Raw genomic sequence first — 11,636 nt, 5'->3', positions numbered from 1 at the left:
TGAAATATTTCAAATTTGTGAATCAGTGTTTAACTTGAAAAAGCTATCGAATAATTAGTTGATTCATTAAGTTGAATCACAATTATTTTGGTTTGTGATAGAGTGTTTGAGTTTTGCAGGTTTCTGATCCTGTTGCTACAGAGAAAGCCAGGAGTTGATTTCAATGGTGATAACGATTTCCAGACAGAGATCCCAGCATGATGATAGGGGGAGTCTGATGAAAGTTAGAGCCAGAGAAAGTTCCAGGCATATGATTCAAGGAGGAAGTTCCTGATAAAAAAATTGATTCCAGGCTGAGTTCCTGAAGAAGACCGAACAAGAGTGAAGAGCTGGAAATGATTGAAGACTCTCACTGAAGATTCCGTCAACATTCAAGGGGGAGTCTGTTGGTGCAGTTGTCTGTCGACTACATCTTCGTTCAAGTCTTAGGATAGGGCTGATTGTATAGTAAACGATAAACGAGAAATCATGTATTAGATTTAGGACCGCTTATAGGGTAGTTGAGCTGGACCGCTTTTGTGGCATTCATAGTGGACCGCTCATCTGTCACTTGGTTGGATCGCTCATATGGACTTGTCCATATGAGCGGCCCAAGACTCCTATATATAGGTGTCATATGGGCGGTTCCAGGCAGAAGTCTTGGGTAGGTGTTTTTCAAGGTGTAAAGGCGAAGCCCTGTCCGTTTGTCTCCACGAACGTGTAATTTGACAATTGATCAATAAAGGAGACGTTAAATAGTGAAATCAAGCTTTACGAAGACTAATTCAATGAATTCCGCCTCTGGATTAGTCTAAGTGCTCTTCTGAACGACTCATCGGGTCAGCAAACGATCCTACAAAATTGCTGCATTTCAGCTGTGGAGATGTTGAATTCAAAACGTTCTCCTTTATCTCCATCTTCAGTTTTGCTAGACTTCTCAGCAGATTCCTCAATCGAAGGACTTTCATTCTCAGCAACAATCCCCGAATCCAACTCTTCCCCAAACACTTCAGCTACAACTGCAAGCTCTTCAATACTAGTCTCTTCGACAACCTCTTCATACACTTCTTCGTTCACAATTTCAGCTATAAAAGCCTGTGACACAATTGCTCCTGAGATGTCTTCCAAAGCACAACCCCAGTCATAAGGCTCAGTCACATTTTGTAAAGGTTGAGCCACCATAGCATTGTTTGTCGATGGTGTAAGATTTTCAGATCCATTCAAACGAGCACTTGAATTAGAGGTAGCAGTTGATGTATTGTTGGGAGGTCTTGAATTATTTCCTCGGGAATTGTTGTCAGATCTTTCCATTTTCGGTTTTCGACAATCACGTGCGAAATGCCCATAGATACCACAGTTGTAACACTTTACCTTTGACATGTCGACCCCCATTCGAGTCTTTGTCTGACCACCTATGAACTTTCTACCTGTCTTCAACAGAAACTTCTTCGCTCTTCGAACTAACAGTGCCATATTAAGTTGTAGATCAAGTTCTTCCATTTCGTCTTGATCTATCAGATCAAAGTCCTCATCGAGACTTGACAGTTCAACGAGCTTTCCAAGACAGAAGTTCTCGTAGGCAGTCATGAAGGACGCCAACAGACTCATGTTTTCTTCAATCATCTTCAAACAACTTGCATCTATCTTGGGAATGTTCAAACTTGTTCCTTGAGATTTCTGAGCTCCACTAGAAGAGTACATCCCTTGAGTGGAATTGGTTGTTCCACTTGAATTAGCACTATTGCTTATAAAGGCGTGTTCATTTGCAGGACCTTCATTCTCCGAATACAAAGCAACACCGACTCCATTGTTACTACCTTTCTCTATTTGTTTCGAAGCCTTATATAATTGAGGATCTTGGAGCTTCTCGAATTCAGATGCTTGATCTTCCATATTCCAGGCATAGCCCTTCAGCTTTTGAACAACTTCTTCCAAAGAAAGCTCCTCATAGAGAACACCCTCTCTAATCAAAGCGGTGTACATATTCCATTCTCGTGGAAGACAGTTCAGAAACTTCTCGACCTTTTCAAATTCAGTGTAGATGCCCTCCTGACTTCTATCAAGTTCGCTCAGCAGATGATAAAATCTGTTCACAGTGTCATCGAATGATTCATTCTTTAACGCTTTAAACACAACGAATTGAGTCTTCAACTTCTCAAGTCTTCGTTTCTTGTAAATTTCATTTCCTTCATAACGCTGGATCATGCTATCCCACAACTCCTTCGAGCTATTTCTTTTACGAAACGTATGAAGTATCGATTGTGGCATTGCCATTGTTATCATTGACATAGCTTTTTCTTCACAATCATAAAATCTCCTTTGTTCGTCAGTGAGCCCCAAATACGTATCAATCGTCAACGTACGTACTGGAGTAGCTCCACATCCCTTAACGATACACAACCAGATTTTGATGTCTTTTGCTCGTACATATCTTTCAAAACGCTCCTTCCACTCAGGAAAATCGAGCTCGTTTATCAACAAAGGAGGTTTGTCGCTACTTCCTACCTCAGCATTGTGCTTGAGGTTTTGCACCATTGCAGTCAGATTGTTGTTTGCCATTTTAGAAAACAACAGAGAACTTCCAAGCAAAAACTGTGTCACAGAAGACTTTTTCCAAGTTCAAAGTGAAATGTCTGAGTTTTAATCAGAGTGTGAAACCCGGATCACTGAACCTGAAATAAAACACAAACAAAGCTCGGACTACACTGTTAGAAATTTAAACTCAGACACTAAGAGATGTAAAAATTCGGACACTTATACATATGAAAATTCGGACACATAAACCTAAAGAACTCGGACTCTATCTAATTAGAAAAGTCGGACCTGAAAATATGAAACTCAGACACAATGAACACTCTAAAAAATACGGACACACTTAATATATCAAAAGTCGGACTCTTATATAAAATTCGGACTCAAACTTAAAACTATAAATATCGGACACTATGTATAATAAGGAAACTCGGACTCAGTATAAACTACGGACTAAACAACTATAAAAGTCGGACACTATGTATAATAAAGAAACTCGGACTCTATGAACTACGGACTAAACAACTATAAAAGTCGGACACTATGTATAATAAAGAAACTCGGACTCTATGAACTAAAAACCTATAAAATTCGGACACTAAATACTTAAAAAAAAAAAGTCGGACTCTTATATATTAAAAACTAGAAGCTCGGACTTAACTAATACATTATAGAAGTTCGGACTATATATCTAAAGAAAAAAAAAACAAATTAAAAAGTCGGACTCAAGGACTCATTTAAAAAGAAAACTCGGAGTGGAGAAATAATAAAAGATCGGACCTAAACTTGTGAACTAAAAACTCGGAATCAGTGAAGGTTTAAAAAGTCGGACTAAATAAACTAAACTCGGATTCAACTATATTTAAAATTCGGACTATGTAACTAATAAAATTCTGACAAGACACAAAGTGAAAACTCAGACACTAATTTACCTAAAAAGAGGAAAAATTCGGACAAAGCTAAAAAGAAACTCAGACTCTAATAACTCTAAAAGGAAAATTGGGACAGTGAGTAAAAATCGGACTGAAAGAATTGAAACTCAGACAAGTCTCAAAACTCAGAAGGAACCAATCTTCGGACTATCTCCCCAATGTGACTACACACTGGTTCAACAATACCCCGGAGACACAAAACACAAAGTGTAAACCACGGACCAAGCTTTCCAAAGATCAAACTCAGAATCTTTTTCACCTTCAAAGCTCTGTATGAAGAAGAACAAAAACCCCTTTAAAACCCAGATGGAGAAAACACTAAAAACTCACTAAGCTACTCAAAATCCATCATCAAATCACTAGATAAGAATGAAGAATCACTAAACTCTCACTAAAACCCTATCAAAGTATGAACTTATCTCACCAAAACCTTCAAACTAAGAACACCTACAGTAGTATGAGCACACTGCTCTGATACCACTTGTAAGGCCTCCTAATCCAAGATCTCACTCAGCTAAAGCAACCAACAGGTGTGCGGAATCCACCTGATGATCAACCACTGTAGATGAAACACTAGAAAGCAAGGGTTTGAGAGAGAAATCAACAATACACTGAGTATTCTTGATGAAGATGAATGACGTCACTCACACAAAGCGCTGCCAGACAAAACACAATGATTAGGGCACAGAAATTCACACAGAAATCGTTGCCTTGTCTATTCCATATTAAAGTATATATACAAGGTGAAACCCGGACTTTCAACACTAACTAGAAAGCCCGGACAAACATAAAGCACAAAGCTCGGAGCTTTTGCCACAAAACTCAGACAAAAGCTATAACTATACAAAACTCTGACTAAACAAAAATCCTTCCAAACCTTGGACAAATTGTCCCTAGGAACTTCTTGGGACCAAACTTTACATAAAACTCTGACCAAGAAATTCCTTCCAAAACTTGGACAAATTGTCCCTAGGAACTTCTTGGGACTAAGTTTGGACACTTGTTCAACAAAGACCCTAAATGTTGGAAGCCTTGCACTTATCACCAAAGTGCATTAACACCGCCAGCGGTTAAGGTGTTACAAGGGAGAGAGCCGTGTAGAGATAGAGAGAAAGCGTCAAGGAGAAGATGCGGTGAGGGGTCAACCGTTTAAACCCCCTACTGACCCAAAATGTACAAACCAAATAGCAAAAGAAACAAAGAACCCAAAACAAGTAAAAGGAACAAAGCATAAGGTACAACCAACAATGCATAGAAATCTTGAAAATTCAGATTATATAAATACGAAAAAAGTGAAATTAGAGAAGTATGAAAAATAATCTTAGACTTAGATAGTTATGATATGTGGCACAACTAATTAATCATTTATTAGGTTCACATTTTACACAACCATTAATTAAACCAAATGGTCTAGTAACAAATAAAGAAAATACCTTAATGGTCTAGTGACAAATAACTAAATTTCCCAAAGTATTGCCATATTCGCAACAATGGTTAAAACAACAAAAATACGGGCTTCAAAAACTCAACCGGATTAAGCACCAATTAAATCAAGAAGAGTTGTCTCGTCATCTCTTTATCTATGTACCGTATACAGCTAAACCAGGCGATTTCTAGTTAAACCAACTAAGAAAAAGTGATTACAAAAGCAAAACCTATAAAAATGCTCGAGTCACACATCTCAGTTTTACAACCCATGCGGGTTTCAAGCTTTGCTAAAAACAGATAATATATGTACAACATAACATATCGCAGATAACAACACTTTAAAATTGCTTAATTTAAGGCCAAATATTATAATAAGCGAAATTTGTCTATACCATAATCCATATGACAATATTTAAAGTATATGGTACTCTTAGTACACGCATAAATACATAGATTTTATTGATTATTCATTATCATTAGTATTTATAATAATATTATTATTGTTACTTTGAATTCAGGATGAAAATGTTTGAATCTTCATGGTACATGCCTTGAGGTCCTCATCGTAGGACAATGACCCTTCATACTGCAAATGAAGTAGTTATCTCCATGCTGGAGGGTAATGGAGTCTTTTCCACTTGTGTAAACCTTGTCGGTCGGAGTAGTCTTGCAATTATCAAACCCTTCCTTGTTCACTACCACAACATTATGCTCTCCTTTTCGGTAGTTAAAAACTGTTCACGTCATAAAATAACTAATCAATTAAACAACTAAATGAAAACATGATGTTGTGGTACTGGGTAGTTCAGATCTATCAGTGGTATCGAGTGGTACGGTTGATGGTAGGTATGGGTTTTTTTCTGGGTATGATGTTCTTCATACAAGTTTGATGTTTGAAGGTTTGATCTTGGTTCAACCGAAATGGAGTATGGATTAGGTTCTAGTTATTTTAACCCAATCCATACTCCATTGGTGATACCCAATCCATACTCCCTCTATCACCAATGGAGTATGGATTGGGTATTAACCACATGGTTTCAAATTGTAGGTTACTGAAATAAATATTATGTTGAGTAATTTACAAATTAAATTTATATAATGTTAGCAAACAAAGCAGTGATATGTTGAGAGGATACCATATCTGTCGCCAGCCATGAAGATGATGTTTCCGGGTTTACCGACCCAATTTTCGTCTTTATAGTTCATATTCCAACCACTGCTACCACCAACGATATGATCTCTTAACACATCATATGCCTTGCATTGCAGCGCCATCACTAGTAGACATATCACCATTATTACCATCATTGCATCACCTCTTCCCTTAGCCATGATTTATTTAGTCAAGCAAGAAGAGATGGTGATTTCTAATTTGATGATTATTGTCGTTTCATTTGTGAGTTGTTTGTGTGGATATGAAACCAATTTATATCCAAAAAATCACTCATAGATTTTGAAAGTTCGGTAGTATTAAGGTTTTTTTTAATTAATACAAGTATAAGGTTTCTTTGTCATTGAGAAACACTTCTTAAAATAATTATTTATCAGAGTACCCGTTTTATAATTTTCAACATTATATTTTATAATTTTAAGTGGCTAAAAATTACTTGTTGATATTCCTCTAACTTACAGCCCGATCTCGAACAATCGTTGATATTCCTCTAACTTACAACCCGATCTTATACTTATCCTAAAAATAAACATGAGATATCAAAAACTAGACAATTCTAATTCAGTTTTTAGATTTAAATTTCTCGTGACTTTAATAAAGTCGAAGTTAAATATTTTTAGTAATATATACGATAATAATATATTGTATTTTAATAAAGTGGCATAGTATCGATTACCTAGTAATAGGTGAGTATCACCTAATACCATATATATACACAAACATATGTTGTAACCAGGGGCGTACCCCTTAAAAAAAATAATTCCAACCGCACCCCTTGGATATTTTCACCCGCACCCCTTAAAAATTTTCAACCGCCCAATTAAAAAAATATTATGAATTTATAAAAATGTTAAACACCGATTTTTATTTAATATATAAGTATAAAACATAATTTATATAATTATTCTTTAACCACTTATTCACTTAATTACTTAACACATTCAAAGCCCAATATACAATCTATTTTTATTAACCCAAGCCCAAACCCAACCCAAAGAAATTGAACAAAATAAAATACCCTCACGACCGGACGACTTTTTTTGTCGGAAAAACCAAAATTCCGGCATGACCAACCCATATTACGCCAAAATTCCCGTATGGAACTAGTATGGTTTCTTTATTGATTTTGTTTTTGTTGTTTTATGTGATGATTAAGAGAAAATATATATGTATAAGGGTTTGATCTTTTTATGTTTTTTAGGTTGTTCTAGACTTGTAGTTAAATAATTTTGTTGTTTTATTTATAGCTTTTTTGTTTAAATGATTAATTACAAATAATCAACATTTAATAATAGAGCTTGTATGTTTGAAAATAAAATTGAAAATTATGGACTATAGTTGAGCATGATTGTTTATTTTTTTAAGTGTTTAATGTTGTTTTATGAACTTATGGAGCGATTTATTGTGATAGGATGTAACGAACTTATGGGGTGTTTAGTATCTGTAGTTGATGTTTTAGATATATTTCAAAAAATGAAAACCTGTAGTGCACAATTTTAAATACGTTTGTAATGACATTTGACGTGTTTTTGATGATTATAGAAATTTTAGTTTGATGTTCTTTTATCTTACATGTCCCGACCCGATCCAACCCGCTATGAACATATTTTTTTATATAGCTAGTGGCCTAAAATCTTTAAAAATATTCCACACCCCTAGGAAAAAAATTCCTGAGACCGCCACTGGTTGTAACCTTGGTTACACGGGTACTCACCATTTGTTAATCTTTAATTTGGTATCAATGTGAAAGGTCTACATTTCCGGTAAACTCACATAGGACATAAGAGCGTTTCTAATAAAGAGGTGTTGAAGAACCTCTTTTTATACTAGAAAGAAGAAAAATACTAATAGAGATAATAATAATATTAATAATAGTAATAAAAGCACTAGTAAAAGTAATGAAAATAACAAAAAAAAAATAACTCTTCTGCATAATTTATTTTTTTAGATCTGCAAAAAAAATATTTTTCTTTTTACCTTTGGCTGATCAAGAATATACGTCTCTCTTACAGGAGGAAGGGATCTTGGAAACAATTTATCCAATCTGCTATGATACCAATTATTGGTCCCTTTTTGCGACCCTGTTCGAATGATGTAAACATTCAAAGAATAAAAAATAGAGACAGTGAGAGTGAGATTTCTTCAATGATTAATTCTTATAAAATAAATGAATAGTTCTATGGACATAAGAATTAATCTTTGTTTGGCGAAATCAGACAAAGAAGAAGGGGTCGATCTGAGAATAAACTCGAATCTTGAATGTTACCCCTGGCCAAACCAGGGGTAATCTCACACAAAATAACTCTATAAAAAAATTACTTTACAAGACACACATAATTCCTACGAGGGAATTATGTATTTATAGAGATTTTCATATGTTTATCTCAAATGTGATTGGATCATGAGAAGTTGGTATGTGTGCTCATCCATTATTTTAATGTGTCTTATCTTCTTTTTGAAACAACTTGCTTTCTTTTCGGGTGAATAATATTCACATATTAAGATAATATATATCTTTATAATGAAATGTTTTTTTAAAAGGAAAGACTCCTTTTCCTTTTCTGATGATTGCTTTTTCAAAAGAAAAGATTCCGTTTCTTTTCTGATGAAACTTTTTTCATAAGAAAAGATATTGAATATGTTCATAAGAAATATTATCTTTATGAACATAATTCTTTGAATATATATCTTGTATACTCCATAATGTCCCGCAACATTTTGAAGTCTTGTAACCTTTTCGTGATCTTTAATCAAAGAATTAGAAGTTTGATTTTTTTTCTCGGTCTTCATATTTAGTGCTTCTGGGACGGTTCGTCGGTCGGTTTGTGTTGATGGAATGATTTCTAAGTAACTTAAACTATTTTTAACAACAAATACAATAAAGTTTCCTAACACAAATAATACATAAATAAATATGAAAAAGGGATTTTAGAAGCTTACTTCTAGCACTTGTGGCTAGGGACGATCTATATGATGATCAAAGAAAAGAAAAATTGTTGATCTTGATGTTTGGAAGCTATGGAATGGAAAGAAAAGCTTGCTTCTTCTTGTAGTGTCTTTAGATCATCCTAAGTATCATCAAGCTCCATATTGATCATCAAAGAAGTTTAAAATGGTGAAAGTTTTTGAAGGTGTTCTTGGCTAAAATATGAAGATTGACAGGATTTCTTAAGTGTGTGAAAAAGAAGGTGAAAAGTAAGGAGATGTGCTTAGATGATTATGGTAATTAGATGTTTATTACTTTCACCAAGTTCACCAACTTGTCCCACTTGGTAAACAACTTGCAACTAGGTAAATGTCTAGGATATTTGTAGAAACAAGTTGGGAGAGGGGTCCCACATATGAGCTTAGAATGGGGGGCGGGGTACCCATGCTTTGTGAATTTTTTCCTTGTTAAAAAGTGTTAGATTTTATTAGGTGAAATGTTAGGAAACTTCATATGCTTAAGTGTTTAAGTGTTTTTAATGTGCTAAGTGACCATTACTAGTCTAACATGACCCAATTGACATTAGATGGTCACTAAAAAAAAGATTTGATGTTGTTCGGATAATTGTTTCGCTTTGTTTCCGTTAGTCGTTATTAGAACGCTAAGCTTGTGTAACTTGTGTGAATTGATGTAGTTATTGGTTCAGATGATACCCGCAGGTATCCTCGTATGAATTGAATGTTATACAACACTTTTATATGTTCCAAATAGATTAAAAGGCTGATTTCTGCAGAATTTCTGCGGAAAAGTGTTGAATTTGTCGCTTTTAGTGCTTTTCGGGCAGTTTTTAGTGTTATCGGACTTCGGGAAGGTTTTAAACCAAACCCTTGCATTCCTAGTTAGGGTTTAATATATATTAGATGTTGGACTTTCGTTTAAGTCTTAAAGATCTTGTTTAGGTGGTTTCTGTGGATCCTGCGTTTTCGTCAGAATACTAGTTTACTAGGGTGTTGTTTGTTTTTTCTGCGGGAAAAGGTCTGCAGTCTGCGGACCACATCTGCAGGAGAAGAGGTGGACCAAATATCTGCAGTCTGCAAGGAGAAGAGGGTTTGTTTTTTTATATATATAAAACGTCTTCTAAGGTTTAAAACACACACACAACACACAGTCACACACTGATCTCTCTCTACTCTCTCTCTACAATCTGCAGACCACCACCGCCGCACCACCTCCGCCTTCACACCACTGCCATCATCTCTGATCTGGGTTCAACCACCACCACCACCACCGATCTCCGCCATCTCACCAGCTTGTTTGGTTCGATTTAGGGGTTTCTAGGTTCAACCACCACCACCGATCTCCGATGTGGGTTCGATTTGGGGGTTTTCGTCGTTCAACCACCACCATCGGTCTTCAATCTCTCTCTCTCTCTCTACGGTATCTCTCTCTCACTCTCTCTCTCTCTCTGGGTTCGATTTAGGGGTTTTGGGAGCCGCACCGGCGGCGGTGGCAGGGAAGAAGGTGGAGGTAGTGGTGGAGACGAGGTGGCGGAGATGGTGGAGGTGGTGTCGGAGACGTGGTGGTTTCGATTTGGGGGTTTTGGGTGGAGGTGGTGGCGGAGATGTGGTGGTGGAGGTGGTGGCGGAGATGGTGGCGGAGATGTGTGGTGGTGGAGGTGAGGCAGGAGAAGAGGTGAGAAGAGGTCCGAAGACTTAAGGCCATGTCTGCGTGGGGAAGAGGTGAGGCAGACGTTTTTGGTCTGTAGATCTTCCGGAAAACAAACAAGCTGAAGAGTTCAAACATCTGTGCACGTCTGCGCGGCGCAGGCATGAGTGGCCAGAAGTACTTCTGGCCAAAAAAAAAAAACAAACCCCACCTAGGTGCTTTTCTAGTAGTTTTGATGCATTGTTTAAACTGTTTCAAATTTACTTAATAAAAATGGATCATATGCATCCTATGTAAGTATTCCCTGAGTATTTTAAGTGTATGTCATGAAATATGCAGTTTGGATGTTCAAAACGCATGAAAATGTAGCTAAAATTGAGTACTTTAAGTGTAAGAAAGTTATCGAAAAGTGGCAGTTGTCACAATTGTAACCCCCTTAATTACCTCCTTATCTGTTTTGATATGAAGAACCACCTTGTCCACTACCTTGATTCCCCGATTGAAAGTTTGGGTTCATCTGATTTGAAGCATTACCATACCGGAAGTTTGGATGGTTCCTCAAACCTGAATGGTAAGTTTTGGAGTTCATGTTATATTGTTTTCTATCTCCATACACATGATTTTTTTCATCGGCGGCTTGTGCCATGTTCACTTGGCACTCTTTGGCTCTATGACCAATATCACCGCAATCCTCACACACCACAAATTGGACCGCTCCTACACCCTTTCTCTTCATATGGGCCAACTCCCGCTCTAAAGTAGCAAAAGGATCCTTGACACTTGAATCAAGATCAGGAAGAGATTAGGAAACTGGGTGCTTTTTGGCTTGATCCGCCATTGCAACCGTTTATGAATTTTTACTCATTCTTTCTAAAAATTCCCAATCATCCTCCTCGTGATTGTTCGGTAACGTGCCATTATTCGCGGATAGCAAGTACTTGTGCTCACCGGCATCCAACCCTCTCTCAAAACATTTCAGCAACTCCCACCTTGGAATTTGATG

At 36.6% G+C, this 11,636-nt stretch overlaps 1 protein-coding gene across 1 annotated transcript; it reads right to left on the bottom strand.

The window, feature by feature from the left end:
- Positions 1-5,219: 5,219 nt before the first annotated feature.
- On the bottom strand, positions 5,220-6,426 carry LOC110937739 (basic blue protein). The gene is made up of 2 exons (XM_022180198.2): positions 6,008-6,426; positions 5,220-5,605 (listed from the first exon to the last, which is right to left on the bottom strand). The coding sequence occupies exons 1-2, from the start codon at positions 6,201-6,203 to the stop codon at positions 5,409-5,411; spliced, it is 393 nt and encodes a 130-aa protein (XP_022035890.1). The 5' UTR covers positions 6,204-6,426; the 3' UTR covers positions 5,220-5,408.
- Positions 6,427-11,636: the final 5,210 nt, after the last annotated feature.

Source organism: Helianthus annuus, chromosome 4 (genome assembly GCF_002127325.2).
Source record: "Helianthus annuus cultivar XRQ/B chromosome 4, HanXRQr2.0-SUNRISE, whole genome shotgun sequence".
Taxonomy (NCBI): Eukaryota; Viridiplantae; Streptophyta; class Magnoliopsida; order Asterales; family Asteraceae; genus Helianthus; species Helianthus annuus.
The sequence above is the reverse complement of the archived record's forward strand: the minus strand, read 5'-3'. Positions and strand labels throughout refer to the sequence as shown.